Below are 27,750 nucleotides of genomic sequence, written 5' to 3'. Positions count from 1 at the left end.
AAAAGACTACCTCTCTGTGCTCATTAGAGTTGAGCAATTAGTTAATGATCAGCCCCAAAATAAAGTGTTTGAATATTGAAAGTTAGGTACCCATACAATTTTCCTCTGTTTGATTAAATTAAGGGGTTTCCACATTCTTTGCTAGGAATGCCTTTCTTAGCAAACTTTTTCTTGCTTGTTCGACATGACATTAGAGATGAATTGCCGCGTTGTCATGTTGCATTTTCAGCTTTTTAACGCCTACCTTGTAAAAATCAAACATTTTGAACATTGCCTGCACATGTCAGACGTGTGCATGTCGAGGAATAAAAGCAGTTTACAATTTTTGTTTTAAAAATTTTCAATTTTTGCGGCTCATTCTTTTTTTAACCTTTCTTGTAATTCATTACAAGCATGTCATCCATAAAAAGTGCCCTGATATTTGTAAGCAATTTTGCAAAACCAGTGTCTGTGATGTGGAGCATTGTATGAACCACTGTCACTTTGATTTTATCGATACAAGATGATGTTTATCACGCTCTCTAGAAGCATGGTAATTTCAGTAATCGAAATTCTAAAGGAAATTGAAATATAAACGTAGCATGAGTAATGCCACGTAACACTGGCATTGGTCAACGCAGGAATGAATTGTCAATCTCTCCAAATCCGTTTTGAGCAATTAGTCAATAGTTTATTGCACGTTTAACATGGTCGAGTGGGTGACGCAAATTTACCAATGCCATGTTTACACCCACCTTACCATGTTAAATTGGGAAGGAAAAAACACTTGTATTGTGTACGTGTATATTGCTTTGCTTCTTTCTGAATAACGTAAATCCCCCTCCCCCACTCGGTCTTTCTCACCCAAACCGTTTCCTTAAATAATGAATGCTTGTCACAAATCAAAAGGAAGTAAAAATTTAAAACAGATGACAATGCAAAGTAAAAGTGCAGGCATTGGCTGTGTCTGAAGTCTTCTTTTAATTCGCCTTTCTTCCTCATAGAAGCAGAAAAAGGTGGTCCCTCTACTTCACCCCTTGTTTATTTTCTTACGATTTAATTCCAGAAGGCGTGTTTTGGTTTTCTTCTGAGATTCCCTTTTACAACTTTTCCTGCGGACGAAGTGTTAGAAGTCGTTATACGAGGATATGTTAGGAATTTAAACTTTTCAGTTTACTTAAGACCACCTTTTTTAGTCCATATGCCCGTGAGAAATTAGTTTAAATCGTAATAATATGCAGAAATTCTTATTTTAACAAGATCAGTATACTCTTTTCTTTTCATGTTTGTTAAACGCACTTGATGTTGTACAAAAAAATGTAGAATAGACCTTTAGGGAGCTAACTGTGAGTCAGTAAGTTTGGTCACGTGTTCAAATATATCCTTATATAGATATCGCAGCGTCATGGATGGGTACATGTCAGTACATATATTATGATTTAACTTAATAAAGTGTGTATGCTAGCAAAAAAAAAATCTGCCCCGTGTTTGTTATGGTACCGCAACTTGTGATTGTATACCAAACAGGTGATATCTCTAAGGGCGGCTAACTACAGCCTCTAATTAACGACCAAGTTGCACCAGTGAGTATTTGCCCACAGACTAATTTGGTACCCTACGCAAAGAACCCAAGGATCAGTGGGTTGTACTCTATCATTGTTCTAAAACGTGACGGGGAGAAGTCTGCCCCGGCGGTCTGGCTGGGGTACCCAGTTTACCACAGGCCACGCCCTTTGTCAATTTGTCACACAGAGGACCAGCTAGTCTGAAGTGTGGGTGTTAATTTTTTAAGAAATAAAGGCCTACTTTTTATTCCAACAATTCTACGGCCCTTTACACAGATAATACAACAATATAACTCTTTAAAGGACAAAATTATTTAAACATGGTCTGTCTATTTGGTTTTTATTTGACAACCGCTGTTTACTTTCTATTTTTTAGCGATATCGGTATTCCATACAGTATGTATATCTCAAAAAGTTCACAAAGACTTTGAAAGGGCAAAATTCTAAAGTGCTTCAGAGATAAAAATTTCTCGAATTCTTTAATTTTTTTTAAAATCAATATGACAAAGAGGATATATCAAATGCTCTTTTTTCAATTCTGATCTGATAGTCCAGTTTTGGAACAATTCAATACCCAGTAGAGGTGTTCTTCTGTTATGCATGTTTTCCTTTGATACCTCGATATTCCATCCAATGGAAGGTGGTTCTTAAATTCTATTAAAATGATTGATTGAATAATTTTGTTGACAGTTCCTTTCACATCAGCGCCAAGAATAGATCTCTGATGAAATAGTATCCATTTGTGGAGAAAGTCGGAGTCATCTTCATATTTGGTCTCAAGAATTTGACCACACCCACCTCAACGCCTAGAGACAGAATTGTTTTGGGGGTTTTATTTTTATTTTTTTTCTTCTTCTAAAATTGTATTTAAGAGGCATGTAAAGAATAGATTATGACTATGCGTAATTCGACGTAATTCAACGATCAAGTCATGGTGAGTTTAAAAATATGATATTGATATGGACAAATATTAACTGAACCAAAATAGAACCAGACTTAACAAACTCTTTTGAAATCATGAAATTGTCTAAAAAGCATCTATATTGAGCAATAAATAAATAAAACAGTTCACTCTCACCTCATAGAGTCAGATTGATTTTTCACCCAATTTAACCATCTGACTTCAGTAAAAAAGCGACATATACCGTCAAACACTTGGGTGTTAATTTAAGAACAGAACTTTTTTAATATGAAACTGTTCTCTAATAATACAAGTACATAAATTTATCGGCTAATTTAAAAACCACCCTTTTCTATCAGACTGTCGTTCGATTGCAGTATGAGGAATTTAAATAAGTTGATTGCATTAAATGCACAAAACATTTTTTCTCCCCAGATGTTTGCATAATCGCGGTGTGCTTGTATGTACTTTATATCGAACCTCGATAAATTCCATGTCGACATAAGTAATATGTAGAATGACAAAGAAATTCATGCTAAGCGGCACAATTAGAGAAAAATATTTTCTTAATCACATGGGTTTATTAGCGAATATCTTATTGACGTTCATTAAAATCATTTATCGAATAAAAATACTTTAAATACATCCATTTTAATATTTAATTCAAGAAGTAACTTTTCTTTTTTTTTTTAATTTTAAGGATTAATAAAAGTGCATGAGACTTTTTAAAGAATGTTTTAAAATTGATTAATTTAAAATGATACTTTTAACAGTAATTAGTTAAAAGTATCATTTTTAAAAAGATGTGATATGGACGCCAAATAAATACTCCTTTTCCATTCCATTTTTACCTGATTAAGAAGCGATGTAAAAGTTAATTCGTTTCTCTAAACCCAATCCGTTCTTCTTGCCAAATACACAGCGGTCTTCTATGTCGAAAAAATGCCAAATTAAGCTTCATACAGACAAACACTCGGTTAACGGTACTTCTGGCAATAAACTTTGTAGATGACATGCAATAATTAGTTTTATTTTTAATTAACGTTAATCGACTTACGATAAGTATTTAATGCTATGATAACATCTCTAATTCAAGCGGACAAAATCACTTGTAAATCTCTCTCTCTCTCTCTCTCTCTCTCTCTCTCTCTCTCTCTCTCAATTTAAATATCTATAGAAAAAATGAAAACACTTCAGCTGTCTCTTCAGTTACCTAATAGGTAAACTTGAACAAATATTCTAGATATAGCTGCACGTAAGCTAGGTGTTCAAATTTTACCTGTAAATCAGGTGAAAATTAATGTATTAAAATCCCGCCCCTTAGTTTGTTAAATAAAGAAAAATGTTTGAAATAAAGATAGAAATTCTACTTATTTCAAATACGGAGTTTTACTATACCGGTAGTACGCACTTCACGCGAGACCACGCGAGAGTTGGAGAAGGGTTTTCCGAAGTTCAAAATAAGCATTGCATAATCACCAGCCGTGACGCTGCGTCTCTTCGTATACTGTAGTTTACCTGTGAACAGAGTGGCGCATGGTCGCGTATTTTTTCGAAGTCACTAAACAATTTGTTTATACGTTATAAAGTATTCGCGACAGTTACAAAAGCAACGCTGGATTTATAACATATTAGTGATATATTAAATATTGAAGAAAAAAGTGAAATACTAGTGGCACTATATGAATTTAAATGCTTTTATTTGGAAAGCTACTTTTAAAAGGAGTTTGAATATTTCGAAGGAACACAATATAAAGGGATATACCAGTATATATATTTTCTTGCGGGATTGTTTTTTACAGTGATAGTGTTTTGAAATAAGTATTTGGGATGTGATTCGATCAAAGAGAGGAGTTTTATTTCGGATATAAATCTCATCATTATTAACACAAATAACGTTTTTTGGTTTGAAGATAGCAGTAATAATTGGACAGATGGCGAAATCAAGGCTGACAACTCTAATTTTCATTATTTTTGTCCCAGGATTAATAAGTGGAAACGGTGAGTATTGAATATTATCTTTTATTTTTAAAGATTTTTTTTAATTTTGAAACAAATATTCTTAGTTTTTAGAACTACCTGTAAAACAAAAACTTGAGTAGCCAAGACAGGTGTATAACTTTGACAAATTGATTAAGTTACTCTTAATTAAATTAGAATTTAATATGCTAATTAGTCGTCCCAGTTGCTATTTGGTCTGTTTCTGCCTGTTGTTGACACACCTGTGCTCTATGCTAAAAGTCTTCCCAACACTAAGCTCTACCATATCTATGAGGAACTTTAGAAGTACCTACCTTAAACGAACTAAATCTACACAAACCTTAATTTTTCTAGAAAATTGTTAAAATTATGAAGAAAAATATAATTGAGAGATGCATAAGATGTAATTTTCTCCCAAGTGATTTTGAAACAAATAATGAAGGAGTAGAAAGGGAAAATATCAACCTCACTTGGATCCTTAAGTGAACTTTTCATTAACATACCACAATATCAGCTGAATGGCCTAATTAGAAAGTCAAATACGTGTACCTAACACAGTCCCTTGTACACTGAAGGTTTTATCATAAAAAAAACCGAAAGCCGCAACTCGCAGCAGAAAAAATTCAATTACCACACGCTTAGTGTAGTAGTATCCTCAAGTTTAGGAGGAATTTATTTTTTTGGGTCAAGTGCCAACTTGCGACATTTTTTTTTTCATGTTCATTTTTGTATGTTTTTGTTTTTTTATCCAATAAATGTAAATTAATGAATCCGTCACGAACATTTATGCAGTGCTTCTGAATATTCATAACAATGCAGTGAAGATTTGTTTTGGGTGTGAGACAAATGATTGATTTCCGAAATGTTGATGTTGTATAATGACTTTCAAGTCACAGAATAAAAAAAAAGAAATAGGGGAATTTCCGTCTAACGCAGAGAAATGGAAGAGTGGTAATTGTCATCTTAATCAATTTCTTTACAAATAATACCACAGATAGTGGACACTTCAAAGTGTTTTCATGCTGAAATCTGCCATAAACAAAAACACTCCAGACGATTACGTTCAAAGATTAAATGATACACTCATAAATAAAATCTGGAGAAAGGGGGGAGGGCAGTGAGCCTGTCATTCCAGATCAACGCGAAAATAGGGGAGCTGTTAAATTGGCAAAGAACACGTTAGAGTAGACACCAAAAATAAAGACAAAAAATATCTAGGGAACATTCTTTTTACACGAGCAGTTATCATCAGAAAATACAAGACTAGTGCAGGGAACAAGGTGATCTTGAAACGTATAGATCGGCTGGCGTCTCACCTGGTTTCTTACCTGAGGAATGCAGTTAAAGGGGTCGGTGTGCGTATGACAAAAGGACATGGTTAAACTCGTCACCTGCAGAGTAATGTCTTCAATTCCCCACAATTTCTGATGTAATTCTTCCCCAAAATATATAAATTATCGAGAGAAGGGTGAAAATGAGCCAACCGATGGACCAAAATACGTGATAATTGATTTACAGTTGTTGAGTGCTTAGTAAATCGGGAGTTTTTCTTGCTCCTAGCATCAAGATATTTCACAGTTCAAACTCTAAAAACGATTAAACGTCAAGATTGCCCCCCCCCCCCTCCCTCTGAAAAAAAAATAGTCCCCCAGATTGTTATCACCCGCAAAAAATCTTGACCTTGGTTTACTTTCTACAAAAAATAAATATTTACAAACGAATGCACAGCGTCTAAGATGATTTTCGTTTAACTACCGATAATTGTTTGAAAATTAATAACATGTGTCAAGTTAGCGTTGCTAATTTTTCTGCTCCGTTTCGGTGATTAAAAGCTATGTATTGTTGAGTTTGAACACGGCAACCCCATATCTCACGGAGGAAAATGATGAGACGTGCGTGTTAAAACACTGTTCCAAAGTATTAAGTAGTTGACGGGGAAAATTGGCGAGGAATCCTCTCTTTTAAGAAGAATCGCATCCCGGAATTAACCGTTAGTCCAACTCCGCTTTTGATCTTTGTTTTCAATTGAATCTCTCTTTCGCCGCATAATCAAACCGTGCACGTATATAATTCGAGTGATGAAATTAGTTTCGTTTATAGATTTAATTTAAACGATATTTTGCGCTAATTTAGGAAATATCAAAATTCAGTTTCTTGTTAACTTATCAAAGGAAATTAAATATAGAACTAAAACGTATTCCTCCCTCAATTAATGACATTCGTAGTCTTAACTTCCTCCCCCTTGAAACGCACGCCGGCGGGTTTTAGTGCAAACAGTCAAAATTTGCGTTTTTGCCAAAGTCCTAATTAAGAGTTACGATAAAAAACCGATAGAACAACCACTCGGTTTGAACAGAAAAAGGGAAACAAATTTCTTAACGATTTGAATCAAAAGAACAAAATCTAGGGACAATTTCTTTTAGTGTACCATTTATAACAATGAACATTGCCTAACCAAGGCATTGTAGCATTAAGATGTCATTGGAATAGCTCGAGGAAGGAAAGATTTATTCCGACTGTTGCGTCAGACACAATTTAACGACATTTTAACATGTATTGAGAACTGTTTAGCATTTAATAAAATAGCGTTAATGGATCCTTTTAGCGATTATAAAGCTCGAAATTAAGTAAACTACAGTCGCTATTGTGCGGGATATTTCAATTAGAGGGCGTTTTTTCGTTATGCAACCGCCAATAAAAATCCATTCTTAGGCAAAAGTTAATGACTTCCAATTGTCCGTTGATACCAAGTTTATGACATTTTGACAGTTTGTTAGCATCAGTGCTCCAAAAGTCTGAATGCTTCCTTTCCCAATCCACCTAACCACAATAGGTTACGGGAGATAGGGGTAAGAAGGCGTTATTTCTTGTGTTCAAATACTGTTATCCAACTTGGGCGATGTCTTAATTTTTTGTTGACACGAACCTTTTACACGTGTTAACAACAAAACACGTGTAATAGACCAGTGCCAGGCCACTAATGAAAGAAATGGGACATTTTTTCCCCAGAAGTGACACGGTCAATATTGCCTGTCTTCATTTACAGACATAAATCCTATCAATTGATAAGAAAGATTTACGATAAATATCAATTATATTGTTTCTTTATTGAAAATCCCAAATAAAGAGATGTTACTTTTGTCACCGAGTTAATGAAATAATAAATCGCCAATATTACGATTTAAATGCATATAGGGGGATCATAACTTATCTACAGATACCTTGGGATAGTAAGAAAATGGTGAAATGGTGAAAATGAAATCGCTCCTGTTCTTGTTTACAGGCATGGAAAATATATATTATCCTGCCGTGAAATTAGCCTTATAAAATTTTGAATTTATCGACTGTCAACTGAATATTGAAATACATGGTGCAAATATGCCCGCCTTTGTTGTCGATGATAAAAACGTCCATATATGAAATATATATATTCAAAAAAGGTAAAAAAAAGAATCTTGTAACTTTCTAGGCATTACAAATTTTTTTTGTGGTAACGCATTACTAAATAAGTTTTTCTTTCCACAGTTTGTGTAACGAATGGCCCGCTGGGGATGATCACGGGTTCGATACAGGACTGGCAAATAACAGCCTCCTCAACATATCCACACGAATGGGACAAGAAATGTGCGGAGAAATATGCCCGGGTCTACCTCCCCAATAAATACGGCTGGTGCGCCAAGTACAAGTCTTCGTCCGAATGGCTGAAAGTAGATCTTGGAGTAGCAGCAAGGGTGAGGCCATTATACAACCAAAATTAAGGAAATAAACATACGGTGACAAGCAGGTGTATTTATTTTCAACGCTTGTGGCCATTTTTATGTTCTGCAACCTAACGCCCACCGTGCATAATGAGAATACTTTAACCTAATTTTGTTATGGCGCCTTGCTGAAAAAGCTTGTAATCAGATATGAAATTCATATTCCAAAATTCCGCCAGTTTTCGCAAATAGAATTTTTATTGAATTGTTTTCGTTGAGAACGCTGAAATGTAAAATATTCATAATAAAGCTGGATATTTTTTTGCTAAGTAATTAGCAAAAAACGCCTTTCTTTCAAAATTTGTAAACATATTAAGGTTGTCATATAATGCAAAAATTCAGTTTCTTTAATTAGAAACCGTCATCACATTGCGGCACGCGCATTTATAATTCCAGAGCATGACATTTCTTCTTGTTGAAGTGCATTTCTCTTTTGACCAGCATTAATTCCTTTCTGCTCATCTCCATAAATCTACAGATAGAAAGGTGTTTACTCTTTCAGCTTTTAATCAATCATTTTGAACTATACAACTTGCCAATACCCTCTTCAACAAGATATTCCTTTTTTACCCGTCTTAAAACATTCTTTTCAAACAACCAAATTTTTTTCTTTTGGTATTTACCATGAATTATTTTCTTTGTATAAGAGTGAATTTCTGTCCTTCACGCGAGCGCGAAGTATTTGAGGATGACATTGCACATCTGTTATTTTAATATCGTCTCAAAAGCTAGGAGACCGTGAAAACGCTTAGCAAAAGGATGCCTCGTTAAAACTTGCCTAATTGTTGGAGCGAAACAGCATGGATGAATTAAGTTTCAGACGTGAAAATAAGAGAACACACTTCATATTTTCTCCTGGAAAACACATGTGTCAGCTTTCTGTTCATATTTCCAAATGTTTCAATTTTAATAAAATATTCAAATCACACTATTTACCTGAGATATAAATTAGCAGATTTTCTTTCAAGATTTGATAAATTAAAAATGAATTTTACGCAAACCTGTTATACTGATATTTCGGCATACTAGTACTTAAGATAATCTGCTAGAGATTAATAATAGTTATACATGTATGTTTAGACAATAGGTACGCAGCCGAAATCAAACTAGTGAACATGACCTTGTAATTAAAATTTTGTTGACTCTAAATATTTTAGTTATCATTCAGAACAAACTAAGTACAGGGGTCAAATTGACCGATAGCTTCACAACTAAGGTGCAGCTTTGATGTTACAAGTCGATGAAGTTTGTGAGATTTGTTCATGTTAGTTTTCGATTAGCGGTCCGATTATCATGGTCATCCTAATCTTGTCCAGTGTATTTGTTCTATGGATTTTCATATAGCATCCTACCAATTGTCCTGATAGCAATTTTGTCCAATGATAACAGAAGTCGATAAAGTTAATCTCCCTGCTGCAGACCTAGAAATATCTTAAAATAACTGAGTTGTAACGAACGGGGTTTACGGCGACCAAACATGTGTGATATCTCTCCAACTATAGGAGTTTTATCTTTGGTACATCTTGTTTGTTTCACCTTGGTTACAAATGGGTGTGGGGACGTCCACTTGTTCTTGCTCTATCGCGGACTGTCCCGCTGTTGTTGACGATGATAATTAAATTATCACCCCGTATCAGCTGCTCCAGCTATGTAACTATGTTGACATTTTCAATACGAAAGATATGCTTCTAGAGTTTTGTATACGGTGGTGCCTTGCCGCGTTACGACTTTGCTTTTCTTTTTCTTAATACGCTTAACCCCGAGGATGCTGCCTTTTAAAGGTGTAAATATTGATAATAAGACTAGTTACGCAATGTTTTCATTGCCTCGATATATCTATCTTTGAATTGAAATGTAGGAAAATTGGGTGGATGTAAGCTAGGCATTAACTTTGACACCAGAATACGAGGTGATAACAATGTACCATTCCAACAGTCAGACCGATCTCTGAGGAAATGGGAAAGATAGTCTGAATTTATCTGAAGTAAACACTCAGACCACTGCTTAATGATAAGTAATGGTGCCATTAATTTTCCACCACCTGATATTTAATCAATAGACTTACACATAAACTTACTTTCATAATGTAATTATCACAACTTACTACCAAATACTCGACGCCTAATGACCGAATGGCATCCGCAAGCCGCGTAGGAATACAGGACAGGTGATCCGAACATACAGCTGTCTAAGAGAGAAGGAAGAGTTTTATAAATTGTTATGAAAGATCGACACTTCTTTAAAAATGAATCTCTTATTCAAGTTTATTAAATACTCTTACACGATTGTGCATTTCGTTGGCTCAGCTTCAAAAGATTTGTGAATTACATACATAAAACTACGGTGCATTCAAATGTTAAAATAAGTTTTTAAAAATACCAACTACATGTATATATTTACGGATTCTTAAGACATCCAGGCGCCATGTAATGTATTCAAAACATTTTGCTTCAAATTTAACACCCTTTGTAGGAACATTTCTGAGTGTTATAACACGTCCGTGGACTCTTAATTCCAGGGTGTGGCTCGCCTTGGTAATATGCCTGCCAAAACGATACTACATAATGGGCCGTGATTTTACTGTACAACTGTACCGACTCGTGGCTATGCATTTAGTAACCCGCACTTGTAATTTGATAGTCAATGTCATCTCCACCTTGCGTACTTCAAAATGTCAAATACTATGTACAACGTTAGCCTGGTACATTGAATAGGGGCCCGACTGGATACTTGCGCTATTTAATAAAAGTTACACCATAACGTTAATGCAAATAAAACTACATATACGAACAATGATGAATCGATATGTTTTTCTATATTTAGTCAGATATATTGAATCTTTTTTAACATGGTACTTTTGTGTGTTTGTGTCAACAAACTTGTGCTTTCGTCTGCAGGTAACCGGAGTGATGACGCAGGGACGTGGTGACGGCAAAGAATGGGTGACGTCATTCAAAGTGTCGTACAGCATGGACGACTATAATGAACTTTATGTTACCGACCAATACAGCAATCACAGGGTAGCTACACAATTATACATGTAGATTAATTCTTTCGGTGGGAAATGCATGAATTGTTTTGAGTTCTCTGCATCCATCTTGTAAATATCTGATATGTCATCTTGTAAAATCAGACTCCGAATTACGAATCAGCTGATTTTATGTACCTTTATCAAAATGATAAATAGGCTTCACGCAAAGATACAAATAGAACCCCCTATTAAAGTCAAGATTGAACATGATTTTCACTGTTAAACCCGCTAGCGTCTGAGCTAGCGGAATATGATCAATGAGATTTGGCAATTTCTACGTTTACAAACAAAAGAACGAAATAAAAGTTCAGCAGTCTCTCCTTCCAGTCAGTTTATTTGAACCATTTACTTTTTATTTATGACACTTTGTCCCTGCAGGCCTCCGCCATACTAATAGGGAGAATTAATTGAGTTGGAGCATTTGAGACGGAGTTTAATTCACTTCTTTTAATAGATGTCTCTTCTCTGTACTGTAGGTTTTTGAAGGCAACACCGATGCCTACTCCGTCAAACACACGTACCTGGACCGGCCAATCATCGCTCGCTACATCAAGTTCCACACGGTCCACTGGCACAGGCACCCCAGCATGAGGGTAGAAATTCTAGGATGCCAGTGTAAGAGCAATCAAATCATTTGAAATCTCACCACACAGCTGATTGCTGGATTTTTTTTATAGTTCAACCCTTTTTATTGTCATTTCTTTGTACTGTATATTAACATCTCTGTATTTTTTATCTTCGGCTCAACAGTATGCAAAGAAAGCATCGGTCTTCCTCCATACGGAAGAATTACGACATCCTCCAACGGAAAGAACAAAAGAAAGGACTCGTGTCAACCCGAGGATGGGAACATCTTGAGCAAGAAGGGCTGGTGTGCAAAGAGAAACAATGGTGCTTATATATTTGTATACTAGGAAAGCTTTCTTAAACCAAATTACAATCTTTCTCTTCATCTTTGACCCTTTATACATGATAAAAATATATATATACGTAGGAAATGTCATTTACGGGAACCTCCCAGTGAAAAACCCACCAAGACTGAGATAGGAATACCCGACAACATTCTTATGATATGAATAGAAACAGTCTGTCAAAAATCAAAGTTTTCCGATCTGATTTCGATACAGTTGTGACCGCAAGATTGTATTAGTGACTCGCCAGCCCCCGAATGTCGATTTCCTATTGTGTAAGGCGAAATGATCCTTCTTAGATTGGCTGATAGCCCGAAGAATAGCAATTGCTTAGCGAGGTATATAATCATATTCCATACCAAGTGGTGGTCCAACACGAGAGGCATTAAAATGTAAAGGCCCTTATTTTTTGTTATCTAAATTTTGATAAATTTTGCGATGAGAAAGATTCCATATGTTTGTCAATCTCGCTCAAAAGTCGTCTTAGCATATGCATTTTCAACCGAAATTTTGCTTTTGCACCAATATAAAAGGGATTTGCAGAATTCAGACCAAAATTTCCCTGGGGGTCAGAAAGAGCATTTTGCAGAAATATATTCCCAGTATCTGACGGGTATATTTAGCTCTCCGACCCAGCATTGTCACCTTAACTGTCGGTTGATGGTGGAACATAATACCTTAATGTTATAGAGGGGTTTAGGAGTTCATTAAACTAGCAATAGAATTCTTGCATTTCAATGGACAGACCTCCTCGTGAACTTTTAACTTTGTGGCCAAAAATATTTCGCAGCTCTAGATATGCGACCTTATATCGGAATAACAATTTTGAAATTCCACAGGACTGTTTATTTTTCTTACAAAATAAAATTAATAACATAAGGATATTTTTCAAAATTAAAATAACAAAATCACGAATATTTTCCCGTCTTTCAATAGTGAACCAATGGTTACAAATCGACGTTGGTCCGCCGACCCTTATCACTGGCGTCATGACCAAGGGGCGAGGGGACAGCAAAAAGAAGCACTGGGTTACCAGATTCAAGATCTCCTACAGCAACGATACACAGAGATGGTATCAATATAAGGATGCCCACAGCGTGGACCCTCGGGTAAGTCCACCCACCGATTGTGTTGTTATGCTTTACATGTGTTCTGATGTCAGCTCAGAACTTTGAGGGTGTTGAACATGCAGGTGCTTGTTATGAATTTTTATAACTCAGAAACTAAGGTACAAATTATTGAGCAGATGTTATAAGAATCCGTGACAGAAATCATCGAGGGAAATTCTAGTGTTATTTTTAATACATATGTTTTTAAGAATGCTTTGATGCTACATGGAATTCCAAGCTGTTAGTAACGGAGCTACAAGGAGAAGAGTTATTAGATATAACACATGCACCTATGCTTCTGATTTTAAGTTTTGGTTATGTTTATGATTTTGGTTTTTCACGGCTTTTGTAAACATATTACCACCTTTTGGTGTAAATATTTGTTCTCCATCGCCTTTATGTATTCCCCTGGCCTTGTGGGAAAAACTAACGTTCTATATTTGTATCCACGTTTTTTATAATTCCCCTTTTCGCTTTCAGAAAATTCATGCAGTGTATTGCTGTATGAAAACATTAACATGAAGTAACTTTACCTCAGTTAAACTTTGCTTTGCTTCAATATACAATACAGAAAAGGTACAATACTTCAATGCAAAGGAAGTAAGCGATGCGACATGCGCGTAACAAACTCAACTTCCGTCTGTTTCCATAATATTAAACACTGCGATCTCCTTCTCAACGGGTTTAAGCATTAAACAGTTTTAGTTTTCATTTTAACACCTGTCTGATTTACACACACGGTTCAAAAATATTTCTGACAATAAACATGTAAATATATAAATGAATTTTATTAACCTTCTTTATAAAGTTAGAGAGATAGACTAATTTAGGGATATATACCCGTGTGTGTAAGTCTTCTCTTTTCTTGTTTTTGGTTGATTATTTACTCATCATATCCTGACAAACTCTTTGTTGTAGCCTCAAAATCCATGGTTATGGAACCCACTGTTCAATAGAACCACTGCGCAATTAATACCTGACATTTATACAGACGACGGCCTGGTAAGAACTAACCGAAAGGTGGCGTTGTTTCTTGTTTTCCTGTTTTTTTTAATTGTCCTAGCGAGCAACCAAATCCTAATCTAATCTAATAATCACTGTTGTGCGAATAGCAACACAAATTGTTTGACTGGTACTCTGCTCTTTGTTGCGAGGCAATTCAATTCACAACGTTGCAAAGCGGCTGCGCAAGAAGCCAAAAAGCAGAGCACCAGTTAGCGGATTATTAGGTTAGCCTCGTTTTGATGGTTGTGACTTAGATGGCTAGATCTTTGCATATTGCTGACTACGCTAGTAAAACTATGGTAGGGTGCAAACTATCAGCTGCAGACTTTAGCATGACAGTTAGCATGCATTGGTTACAGTCTATACAACACGCGTTGTATAAGAGCTGCTGATTATGCGACCTGCATTAGCGAAGTTCGCAAGCAAGCAAGCTTCGCAATTACTGCTACTCTATATAATCGGAAGTTGTTACGTGATTCTTCAACATATGATCTCTCTGATTTTATTTTCAATTTTAGGAACAGACTTCTAAAAAATTCTAATGCAAATATGTTTGAGGAATCACATTCTTATATATATCTTTGTCATGTAATTTTGAAAGAAAGGTTCTGTTTGAATTATTTGTTTGGAACGAGCATGCGCAAACAATGCACTTGCACGATGAGACTATTTTTTGCAGGGTTGATTATTTACTAATTGGAAGCTCACGAGTTTAATATTTAAAGAACGTGTATGAAAAATATTATGTCTAACACATCTGCGTTAACAATCTAACATGTCTTATGAATAACCCGAATGATTAACAAGATATAACATTAATATGAGGATAAATTCTGCATGCATGCAATCTTTAATTTGTATATTTATCTATTCTTAAATCTAAATTAACATAATTGATTCTAATAAACCGCTATATTAAGCAGATCTTATATGCATTGCGCACTGTTATATATCTATGATACGGTTTGGATTGCAGCATGGTACAAACCGGAAGTAGCTTGCACGACATCCCACAACACGCCTAGGTGTACTTGTTTACAGAGACTTTCATTGCTATTTCTGTTACGATTATTTTAGCTTTTCGGTGGCAACAATGACAAGGACACTGTACGAGTTCACTACATCAACTCCCCATTTGTGGCGCGGTTCATTCGATTTCATCCTCTGGAATGGAACGGCAAAATAAGCATGCGTGCCGGCCTTCTTGGATGTCCTCATACAGGTGTGAATCTCCTACAGTTTTCATACTGTTCTGGTTAATAAAAATGTAAATCGCTGCATACATTTCATTTTCTTTGCATAAATTACTAACCTTGTTTCCATTTTTTCCAGCTGGAAATTGTGGCGAGTCTTTCATGCGTGTTAATGATGATACCCCGTGTGGTAAGTGGGATTGATTTAACGAAATTCCGTGAGAAAAGTCAACCTCTATTTAGAAAAAATACTTTTGATGTATATGATGCAACTGCAAAAATAATCCTACCAATACCATTTATTCATTTTTAACAGTTGAAAATCTGGCTTACAAGAAAGAGGCATGGATCAATGGCAAAAATCCAAAGAAAAGACATGTCTCCCCGAAAATAGATCGAGGACACCCCGACAAAGCCGTGGATGGGAAAATCGATTTCGATCTCCATGCCTGCACAATACTGGACAATCTGTACGGGGACACCCCTGTCTGGACCGTTGACCTTGGCGCAAAGACCTCAGTCTCGGGCATTATAATTTATACATGGCAAGAGTCAGAAGGTCAAATGGTTAAAGGTCAGTATAGATTTTAAAACAGGGTCAGATTATGGTTTTCTTTTTTTGTTCTTTTGTTGGCCTCGAGAAAACAAATTCTCTGATTAATTTATTGCATTATTTTGTATTTCAGAAGGAACAGCTATGAAGGACTACTTAAACAATCTGGACAGATTGGTGATATATGTAGACAATAAATCTAAGGCAGAGGATGCCTCTAGTGTATCAGGGAACATGTGTGGCTACGTTTCCAAACTAAATGGTGCTTTATTATCACATAAAATTCACGTACAATGCGTCCGACCACAGAAGGGCCGCTACGTTCTTGTGGAGGCCTGGGGGAGCCACAATAGCTGGAGCAGACTCTTTAGCGCCGTTTTGTGTGAAGTTCTCGTGTATGCGTGATATTTATGTATATTTCATGTGACTGTTACATATTTATCATAAACCAAAACAAAACGGGTACAAGTGCCAGGCAGTGTTGTGTATTTCGCCACATTTTCGTACAGTATATCATTACATGTGTATGCCAAAAATATGGATTGTGTGTGATGCCTCTGAAACTGCCCTGGATGTTGGATTCACTAACCACTCCGGATTAGTTAATCCACTGATAAACGTGCATACGACAAATTATTGATAAAAAAACTGTTTGCTGTGATTTTGTTTTCAGACTTTGAAGACGACCTCAATAATTTGTCGTGAAATCCGTACAAAGTATTCAGCAAAAGCACAAGAAAAAAACCAGTGACGGTTTATGTACGATACGTCATGTAGTTTACAAAAGAAACACTCGCAGAAGTGATCTGAACGCTTGACCTTTCTATGAGGTCACGTGATGACGTCATGTGATATCGCAGAATTCGCATTGTGTGTTGACTTTCTTTCGGGAATGGCCAGTCATGACGTATTAAATTGATATAGAAATACCGGGCATGAACTATAGATATTCTGATTTTACAGAAGCCCATTTCTCTATATTCTATGGTGTTGTTCAAGAAATAAACGCATGGATGTATGAAATGTAAAACTATATATCTGACAGTATAAAGTCGCAGAATCAAGAAAGCAGTTACTCTGTATTGTACTAATAACCGTATGTAAAATATTTTGTCTGTGAGTTATTTTTGTAAATTTTCTGTAAATCATTTCATATTAATGTTATTTATGTCATTTATTGTAAGCTGAAATAGATATTGATGACAGGTATACTGATGAAGAAGAAATCGGCTGCGATTTTTTGGGGGGTATGAGTTATCTATGCTACGGACTCATTGTTTTGTTTTGTAAGTTCAGGGTCTTATTGTTTGGCATAATAACACTTGTCCACGATTACGTTATCATACTTATTTAAAAATCAAGAAATTATGTTAATTTCCTACGACTACGAAACAGTGGCTACTTTAGACTAAGTTGAAATAGGTGTGTAGTGCCGTGTGATGTTTTTTCCAAACGATACGGGATTATGCAAACTTAATTCCTTAAATTTTTGAATTCTCTTAAACGCTTCCAACTAGACTAGGTTTTCGCCGTTTCGTATAAAATCCCAATCTGTTGTGTTCAGTCTTGATTTTAAATCTTCGCCATTGTGGTCGTTTTCTGTAGTGGAATTACATGTATAACAGTTAATGGTAGCCAATTTCAAATTACGTCGTGATTTGAGAACAGTATTTCATTTGAATATAAATAAGCCATACTGCCAACTGACTTTGCTACTTTGTTTCATATTGTATACCAATTTGTTTTTATTGTATTTACATGTAGACACATTACTCTATTATTAGATTGGTCGCAAGCATGAGCATATGTGTTTATATGAAGCTCCAAGCAAAATTTATTTATAATATCTTTCTCGGATATGATATATACTGAATATACATGTATATAGAGAAAAGATATTTCTCATACAAAAATACAGATCAATTTCCATGCAGACTTAGATATTTATGTATGGTTTAATTGTGTATATCTGTTTATGAATTTGGAGTCAGTAATCTCTTAATTCAAATATAATTTGATACGTACACCTCTTTGTACAGTTCTTCTATTCTGTTGGCAAACAAAAATAATCTTGTACAAAATTAAATTAGAATTTCTTACTGTAAAAGAACATTGTTGACCAATGTAACTAATACAAACCAATATAGATACCATTCGAACTGATAGAAAATTCAGACTGTTATTATTTTTTGTTATAAAATCTAAATAAAATGTTAACATGTTTTTTAATGCTTTATTGTGTGTAATTTTCATTCTGATGACTATAACTCTCTCTTTCTCTCTCTCATCTCTCTCTCTCTCATTTGGGAGGAAAGAAGTTCTCAATTTCAATTTTGTCAACTGACAAAAAATAATCTAATCCCGGTCTATACGTTCCCTGCTAATCTCGATGAACTGGGTCAGACAATTTTCAAAACATGTCGCTTTTGCAGAGATTTGTTATGAGAGTCCCTCGGTTCATCGAGTCTTGCCGGGCGTGGTTCAGTCGTCTTATTTTGATAGTGCACACTACCCTATTGTACGAAACCTCTTACATTCAATTTTTATTGTCGGCAGATAAGCCGCAAAGGCCGCTGAAGATACGCAAAGATGGTTTCTGGTGCAGACTTTTGCTTACATAATGTTCTGCAATGAGATTAAACAACCTAAATCATATTGGAAACACATTTCGATTTCTCATCAAGAAAAACAGGGGGGTCTTTGGCACAGAGCGGGTAAACACTCGACGCCGACCCTTGCATTAAAATAAATGTACCGCCATTGTCTTCTCTGGTGTTTATTGGGTAACAATTAGTTATCATCCTGAAAATTGCGTGTTTTAGCCAAGATTGTGTGAAGTGAATCGTACTCGGAAATCCTCTTCACTAGAAAAAGACACATCTGTCTAACGTTGAAATATAAAGCAGGTGCCCTCTGTGACGTAAGCGCTACTGTACACGTATTCTATGACGTTAAGCCGTCATTTAACGCTTCCGTCAAGTTTCCGATATGCCAATTCAAGTAACTATTACAAGTCGACGTGTTTTATATCAATAGACGTTTCAGGAAGAGGTACACTTTTTGAAAAATATGCATGTTTAAACATTGACCGGCAACACTATTGCTAACCATCATGGTTCGAACCAGTGGAACGTTATTACAGTGCTGTGTGCCCGGTAAATATGAAAAGTATGCCTTGACAGAAATGCAGTAAAGATCACAGATTGGTTTTTACAAAAATACATAGCCTACCAAGAACAGCTCAGATTTCGTATTTCTCAGTGAAGAAATTTAAAAGGCCGATGCTCTAGTACATTGCATCCTACAAATGATGAAGTCTCTGGGACTTTCCTTATGGCGTGGTCCGTAATGTTGATTAGTTTATCACGTTTGTCATACAATTTTCCTTTTCATTTACTCGTCTCTGTAAAAGGACCCAGGATAGAATGCTCCGAGACTCCATACGTTTGTACTGTTTCATCCCTATGTTATCTTAGTTTGAATGGGTGGGCCGGTTTGGACTTTATATCGTATTTCGCTGTAATATCATTAAAACAAAAGGGGCATGCCTCATAGTTAGTGCCACATGATCTTAATTGGGTCAGCATTGGGTTAAGATACATGGAGTACAATCCATAGGTCCTTGTCACACGCTCGTAAAAAGCACTGTTTTAAATTTTCTGATAAATTTATAGACTAGCTTGAACTTGAGAAGGGTGAAGAATGAAATAAAAATCAGGATCGCGTGAGATTGATACGAGTTGACAAGTAGATAGTTTTTCTGGCTTATCAAGGGGGATTTAGGAATCTTTTGACTTATTGCTAGTATTAAAAAACAATTACTCCTCCCTTTTGCTCCATATTCTTGAAGAAGGTCGCTTAGTGACTTGGAAAAAAGAACGTGTTGTACGAAACATACACATACGTATTTTAAAATCCTTGCTAGGTTTTAGTGTGCACGTTTAAAAACATATATGTATGTATACATGTAAAATTGGCAAATATGTTATCTTAAATCTTTAACACTGCAACTTTTATCAATTTTTTTTTTTCCAAAATATAAAACAACTCGTACACACATGTAAAGAAGATATCAGAATACTGCAGTATTACATATAACTAAACTTAAGTACATGAATAGGTATAAATTATTCTGTTTCTCGGAACCCTGAAATGTTAATAAAAAGATCGTCTAATTGAGAGCCGTCATTATTCAAGATTTTGTCATGTAGGTCACGCTTAATCATTATGTCATCTGTTGAGTAAAAACTTTAGATTAACCGCATTAGATTTGTCGCAGTTTCAAAACAAAGGAGTACATCACATACCAGAGTGCTCTAAATTGTAAGATGGAGGGGTAACGCCAACATGGCTGTCCGTATTTATATCTATATCATTTTCCGGTATATGTGTTTCTCGTATCTGAACCGTTAAGTAAATGAAGAAAAAAAAGCATTTTTGACATGAAATAATGAATTTAATTAATGTGTACTTGATATAGACAAAGGACTATAATTGAAAACGAGTAACAAAGGATACTGTAATATGTACATGTATATTCGCTTGTGTGTCAAGAAAATGACATTTGTATTTGGAATCTGACAAAATGCACAATTTTGATTTGTGAGAATGATTTTCGCTGACAATTTTTTTTTTTGGTAAAAATATATTTTATGTAAATCTGATATGAAATTCTATAAATTGTCCCCTCTGAAGAAATATTGAAGATGATATAATATGACCAGGGTTTCTTTTCGAGTCAGACACCATTTGACACAGCATCTAAAGAATTTTGTATCAAATATCTATCTCCTCAAATATTTCCCTTCTCGGCTTACCCTTAAATGATAATTCACGAACCTTATTCTTCCCTGGCAAATTAAATGGCGAAGTTATAATTATTGATCGCATTACAACCTCATTCTAAGCATAATTATGTAAATGAAATTCTGGTATATTAAATATCTTATTCGCAGAGATACCATACTCAGCTCCTCATAAACATGTGCTCGCCAAGTTTCCTATGTTTTTGCAATGTTTAACCACATTGCTACCCGACCTGAGGACAGTAGAGGGTGGAGACTTTATAGCAATTCATTCCAGAAGCAGCGAATACATGAGAAAGGTTACATGATACGTGGGCCCATTACACTTGTCAAAAATCCAACATCAAACCGTATATTTTTTATACCAGGACATCTGATAAAATTAATGCAAATTGGGGTCAAAGCGACATGTCGGTGTTTTATAGAACAATACGTCATCTGTAGGTAAACAAAATTGAAAGAAATTAATTTGCAACGGAGTGGTAGTAATTTTTCCTACTGACTTGGACAATACATGTATTGGAGGTTTTAAAAACTATGGTTACAAACTTTGTACAAACTGGTTACAAACTCATAGATATTTATACATGTGAAATTTTAATTGTTTATATCGAAATTTGGAGAATGTATGGATAGTTTCATGTAAGCTATTTATTTAAGGTAATTTAATTTGCCAAATGCATTATCATCCTTATTTACCGAAGGAAAATTTGTCCCAACTACACTGTACATGTAATCAAAGTTTTGAAACCTTTTTTTGTGAGCACGAGACAGTAGTTTTGATGCACGTAAAACATACTGGCCAACGTACATTTACTTTAGTTGACATTTGTTATGTTTTAATATAAAGGAAAGTTTGAGGATATTTTAAAATTACCCCTTTTTTATTCTTAAAGTGCACTGAGACGTGTCTGTCATCTTTGACGTGTACCTTTGCACGTTTGCCGAATCTTCTTTGTGTTTGGTAATCCATCACTGAAGCGGTGCATGCTCGTGTTTCATTGGCCTATCTGTACCAACTGTGATGAAATAAGTATGGAAATTATACATAAACACAACAAAATATGTAAATGCGAAAACCTAAACGGACGACTACATTTTTATTGAAAAATAGTGTCCAATTGTCATTTGAATCCAAAGGGTTTCAATCACATTGCCTAAACGTCGATTGATTTGGACCTAAAGCATTGGCGATGCGATGTTGTGACGCGGTAATTACTTTTTTAGGACCTAACATGTTTCAAAAACATCCGCTTTAAAATACATACATGTACTTAGTTTACCTCTAATCTTCTAAAGTAAATGTTGTCGTATAACGGTAGGTTTAGGAACATGTTCAGAACTGAAGTTTGTCGCGACCAAGGTTCATACCCTGTACCCTGTGTATCCTGATCAGCGACGCTCATACCAGTGGCGCTGTCCGAGTTTATAAGGTTGCCTCAAGAATTTGAAAGGATCAAAAGTTATGAAGAGGTTACCTTTTTGAACAGACACGAGACAGTCATTTCAATCCAATACCCCCAGATCGATAATCTAGAGACATGGTTATTACGTAAATTGTAAACAAAGTACTCATATTGATCCTATGAATTGTTTTATTAATATTTGAAGTTATGTTCGCTTTAATATTTAATAAAGGCATGCCAGCCCGAGTCAGTCTGTGATCGTCGACCTGGTTTTTAATTTTTTTTCATTTAATTATCTTTTTATCTGCATATCATGTACCGTCTGGTATTTCCTTGTGGTATCAAATCAATGCATGTTATAAAGATTGAAAAGTATAGAGACCAATTAATAATTATTAATAACTAGGACCCACATCGCTGATCAGACGATCTACGTCGCCTGGACGCTTGGACGGTGCTATTTCCTGTCTGATGAATTTCATAGATATCGTGTTCGGCTCAGAACCGGAGTATGACTTTTTAAATCCGCATTTGTGTGCTCTTTTTTGTTCTTGTTTATTGAATATGTGATACTCCATTAATTAGTCTAATTAAAAACAAATATGGAATGTTATAATCGGACTGAAGTATCATCTTTCGGTCATAAATAATAAAGGGTTAAATTCGTACCATAATAACTATTTATACGGACTTGACGCGCCTACGCTTGTTTAATTTGAGATACGTCACTTCCTTTTGCTAACTGTTCGATTTATTCAAAATAATTGTCTGAGAAATTCTAAACTTATTAGCGGAAATGATAGATCGCATTGAGCCATGCATGGCACACGAAACTCTACGTTTATTGAGAAATAACAACAATACACTCATGTTTTTTAAGGTGATACATTTCCTATCCCGAAAACAAGTTATTTTTCTGAAACAAATAGCGCCTAAATAGCTCATTTATAAATATAAGTTTCCGCTTCTTTTTTTTTAAAAACTGATGCTTTATGTAAGTAACTAATACCAACTCCTTTTTCACATAAAAATGCGTTCTCAATATTTTTTAGATCCAATTCATGCAGAAATAAAATTTATTAGATATTCCTTAATTCCGATTTTACAACACTCGAAATTAATTTTAGCATTAACAGCCTTAAAAAAAAATAGTGGGGTGGTGATTCTAATACACAAATGCTAAGCCCCCGGACGTATATGTGACACACGTGACTTCATTAATCTCAACGATAAGCTACTGTTTATATTATCTTATTTGGTTTAAACCTGCGTGGTGTATTCTGGAGATAATAATGTTTTTCGTGTACCAGATCCGTGGTAATTCTACCCCACACCGCAAAGTCTGGAGCATCAACAACCGCGCTGTACGCTATAGATTGCCGCGGTTTTTTATTTCAACAAAAATTTGGGTGTGTTCATGAAACGTCTAAAACGACGTACATGTCATAAATAAAAATTACTTCACAGCAAGGCTATGCATTTTTGATATTTGTCACAAGAATAATAAATACTTGGTTCAATTAAGATTAATTAATTAAAGACAATGAAAGTTGCAAAGCGAGAACTATCTGACAGCCAGTTCCAATAGTCGAGAAAGCTTGACCAAAAATAATTAAAAGCAGACATTTCTCTAATAATTATACCACACGACGCTAATTATCATAACATTCATTAGAGATGCAGATCACTTGAAAATGTGTGATTTACGAGCTAGAAATGGTAATATGACGAGTGATACAGTGCTGTCCTTTAACAGAACTTTCATTTTCTCCCATAAGGTTTGTTTTGGATATAAAATATCTTCAAGGTTGTGGACCCGGCCATTTCATTTCGCAAAAATGTCCCAGGTGATATATATAATTTTGTCCAATTGATACGATTTGTGGCTTGTGATATTTCCGGAAAATGTCATATTAGAAAATCAGTAACATGTAATTATATATGTAAAACAAATTTCTATCGTGATTTCCCCCCGAGAGGTTGTGACCTCTTTCAGATCAAAGCTGACGCGCCGACATTTTAAAATGAAATCACATCAGCTTCAGAGATGTATAACGGCAACAAAAATTTTAAAACACGCAAATGCTTTAAGAAAAAAAAGGAAGAGGTTTAAGTGCCTTTTTGATATTTACATAATAAATGAAACAAAGGGAGTCTTGGCGTGATAGCATTAACATATTTCTTGTGTTTGCTCTGTTGTCTTTTGGGGCATTGTTCAGATTGTTTACGTTGTTTACTGTTCGTTTTTAAGAATTAGGTTAAGGAAAACAAGAAAGTTTAAAAAAAAGAGATATTTTCTTAATGGAGGGTCGCCTACATCAATTAAAATGTACCATTTGGTGTCAAAAGGTGTCAGTTTGGATTAATAACTCGGCTATGTCTCCAACATATTTATATTTAACGTATATTATACACCGGACACTTCGTTCTTTATCAAGATCGAGATAATACCCCCACCTCGGCGCACATGTCCATACTTGGACACAAAACACGGCCTCGGACAATAGGCTCTTCCGCTGAGTTGACCGGTGCTTGCGGCTAGATTTTAAAATATATTAATCATGTCTCGACTATTTTTGGGTTAATCTTAAACAAATTTCGCTATCTGATATCATTGGGGGGTAGGCAGGCCGGAGATGACTGAGGGGACGAGAGATGAGGCCAAACCAAATAACTTGATGTCAGGCCAGCCCCGCATACCATTTGATCTTAAATGTGTCATCTATTGTTACAATACTTGTTGCTTTTTACTACTGGAAGTCAAGTTTTGTGAAATGAAGCTTATAATGAAAAATTGTATCAAAAGGTAGAATAAACAATTAGACCATTTTTGCATATATTTTTAATCTTAATTTTTAGCATTAACGTCTTGTTAAAAAAAATGTATATCTTTTCATAATTCCAAAAAGATATAACATATCTTTTAATGAAAATATAAGGAAAGTATCTTTTAATGACTAATAAAAAGAACCATTTTCTCTCTTTATCGTGGAAGATTCGGTTGACAAATAGAAAAAGGGTCAGTCAAGCTCTCGTTGGTTCAAATTCTTATAGTCGGATTACCTAGTCCGTATCAATTTCACCGGCCCAGGGCGACACATTTTTGTTATTGAATCTGAGTAAATACAGACATAGATAGACATACGAATAATATTTTTTTAATAGTTATCTACACATGCTAATGAAACCCTCTTTTAGGGGGTAAGATTTTAGCCTCTCGTGGTGCACTTTTTGATAATATTGAAGAGTTTTTAAAAACACGAACCACGTTTTTGTATTTTGTTTGAATAAGGAATAAATGACAAAGACTGAGATTCATTTAATTCGCTTAGGAAGAAGACAAATATTGCGATATAGTGTAAAACCTGCTGGAATCCTACATGTTCTTCTGTTCGTTAGGGATTTTGATTGCTGGCATTTTATGTGTTACAAATACGGCGGCGTCCATAACATTTCTGATATAAATACAAGCATAATTCTATTCTGCGGGGGTTTTATGATGATGAAGCGATATCGTTTTTACAAATATCATTAAAAGCCTCATAAATTTGTAGAAATAGACCAATTTTATTTATCAGCGGAGCGAATCTTGAGATTTAATAAGACTTCACACACTTCCCAACCCTCCATCAAGAGACAGTTGGAATGCATGTCACCATTAGCTCAAAAATTTAAAACTGTCAAATCACGCACCCCGTGGTCAGTAAACCACTCCATGCAGACAGATAACACACGTTTTAATTCAATTCAACGCTTTGGACAATGCAGGGCCGTGCTTTAATTCTAATGCTCTTAAATGGGACTGGACACATCAGTTTTTGAACCTAGGGACAAGGCCTTCCACAATTGAATTCTTTTTTGTCTGAAAATAAAGGTGAAATCTTGCAAAATTCTCAGGAAAATTACAATGTACATTGTTCACACTTAGAAATGTTGTTTGCTTTGTTACTTCGTATAAATATCTTCTGATTCGTGATAAAAATCAAAACGCCTGCATTTTAAGGCATAAAGTTTCAGTTAAAAAATGATCTATCGAGACATACACAACTCATCGCAAACTGTACTGTAATTCAGAGAATTTGATATTTGTTTGCGATTGTCAAAGGTTGCTGGGAGTCATTTATACAAGTCGCATGCTACATTACACACAAAAATAATACTCGTGATGATGGAACAGGCTAATAACCTAAGAAAATGATTGCAATGGTTAATGTTGCAAATAGCTAAATTCTTAGTATCACCTGTATAAGCAAACACAGTACAGCATCTTCTGGTACTTTTCCCTCGCCCTAAACAGAGACCCATACTGGATAGGTCGAAGTTCATGCCAAACGTGTTTACACGTATACAATCCGAGATCGCTCCCCTTAAATGAAAGTAATTAACTTAATATGGGAACATATTGTCTATTGGACATAGGATACCATTGTCCATCTGCTACGCACGCCGTTAAACAGATGAAAATTTAGATTTTAAAACTGTTCACGACGGAATATCAGTTAATCTTATTTTATTGGAGGGGAGAGGGTTGTACAAAAATTTAATTTTCTTTTTTTTTAATTTCACTAAAATATCAGTACAAATGCTGGTGATTTTTATAGGAAATGAAATATGTCTTTTGTCTTTGATTGACCATGTAAAAGGGTTGGTCGAGGCGTATTATTTGTATGCATAAAAATAGACAAAACACAACCCCATTGACGGTATTTTACCATGTGTATTGACAAAAAAGGTTGTAAAACATATTTTTTTCAACGAATTTTTCGTTTCAAGTCGTCCTTCACACAGTGGCTGAAAAAGACGGACGTGGTAAATGGAAGGTGCACTAGCTCTTCTACAAAGGAGGCGGAAAATGTTCTGGTGACCTCAAATCCTAAGAGCTTTTGGCCTCTGTCATATTCCTGAGCGACATACACATGTTTTCCTGTATAGTTGTCTTCTGTGTTTCACTAAAAGGTTGCTCTTTCTTTTCATGGTACAAACATACTTCAATGTGTAGACGCATGGTGATAGCTGATGAAATAAAAGTCATTTGTTAACACCGTGTCCTTTACTTACCTCGTGCTTCAAGTTGACATTTCAAGGAGCTTTTAAATTTCTTGCTTTTATTCTATTATGTAACAATTTAAAAAAAAATATGTGTGCCCTGAAAACGTATACAATATTCATATTTTCATTTTTCTGAAGATAACACCTCGACCTATAGAATGGGTCTTCATTCACCGACTTTTTGTACGATGTATAATCGATGTGATTTATCATCTATATCCAGAGTCATTGCACTCAATCTCTCTCAATCTCTCTCTCTCTCTCTCTCTCTCTCCAAACTTTAAGTTTTCATTATATACCACACACACAGTATTCAACAATAATAATGATAAAGATATTAAAATCTAACAAAACGCATAACACTTAACGTGTAATTTATAATATTTGTACATGATGAATGTGTGAAACAACCCAACATATGTTTCAAGGCTATAAATGCCATGTCCTTTGTTTCCCAAAAGACCCTAGACGCCAGAAACTTTGATAATTGTGTATTTTCCGTGTT

At 35.2% G+C, this 27,750-nt stretch overlaps 1 protein-coding gene across 2 annotated transcripts; it reads left to right on the top strand.

Moving 5' to 3' along the window:
• The first annotated feature begins 3,938 nt into the window (after positions 1 to 3,938).
• LOC128182746 (lactadherin-like) lies at positions 3,939 to 18,208 on the top strand. 2 transcript variants are annotated; one of them, XM_052851490.1, is made up of 11 exons: positions 3,939 to 4,446; positions 7,951 to 8,156; positions 11,081 to 11,203; positions 11,691 to 11,829; positions 11,965 to 12,105; positions 13,062 to 13,234; positions 14,153 to 14,236; positions 15,317 to 15,461; positions 15,572 to 15,622; positions 15,749 to 16,006; positions 16,119 to 18,208. In XM_052851490.1, the coding sequence occupies exons 1-11, from the start codon at positions 4,380 to 4,382 to the stop codon at positions 16,388 to 16,390; spliced, it is 1,659 nt and encodes a 552-aa protein (XP_052707450.1). In that variant the 5' UTR covers positions 3,939 to 4,379; the 3' UTR covers positions 16,391 to 18,208. The 2 variants fall into 2 exon arrangements, with proteins under 2 accessions (XP_052707450.1, XP_052707456.1); XM_052851496.1 differs by lacking the exon at positions 14,153 to 14,236 and having other exon boundaries at positions 3,940 to 4,446.
• Positions 18,209 to 27,750: the final 9,542 nt, after the last annotated feature.

Source organism: Crassostrea angulata, chromosome 1 (genome assembly GCF_025612915.1).
Source record: "Crassostrea angulata isolate pt1a10 chromosome 1, ASM2561291v2, whole genome shotgun sequence".
Classification (NCBI taxonomy): Eukaryota; Metazoa; Mollusca; class Bivalvia; order Ostreida; family Ostreidae; genus Magallana; species Magallana angulata.
Note: the sequence above shows the minus strand (reverse complement) of the source record. Positions and strands in the feature narration are given on the sequence as shown.

What these genes read in the sequence shown, in the direction of transcription:
- LOC128182746 (XM_052851490.1), top strand. Translation starts at nt 4,380, where the DNA reads ATGGCGAAATCAAGGCTGACAACTCTAATTTTCATTATTTTTGTCCCA. An exon ending in ACCAATACAGCAATCACAGG is followed by an intron (nt 11,204 to 11,690) that starts GTAGCTACACAA and finishes TCTGTACTGTAG; the next exon opens with GTTTTTGAAGGCAACACCGA. An exon ending in GTGTGCAAAGAGAAACAATG is followed by an intron (nt 12,106 to 13,061) that starts GTGCTTATATAT and finishes GTCTTTCAATAG; the next exon opens with TGAACCAATGGTTACAAATC.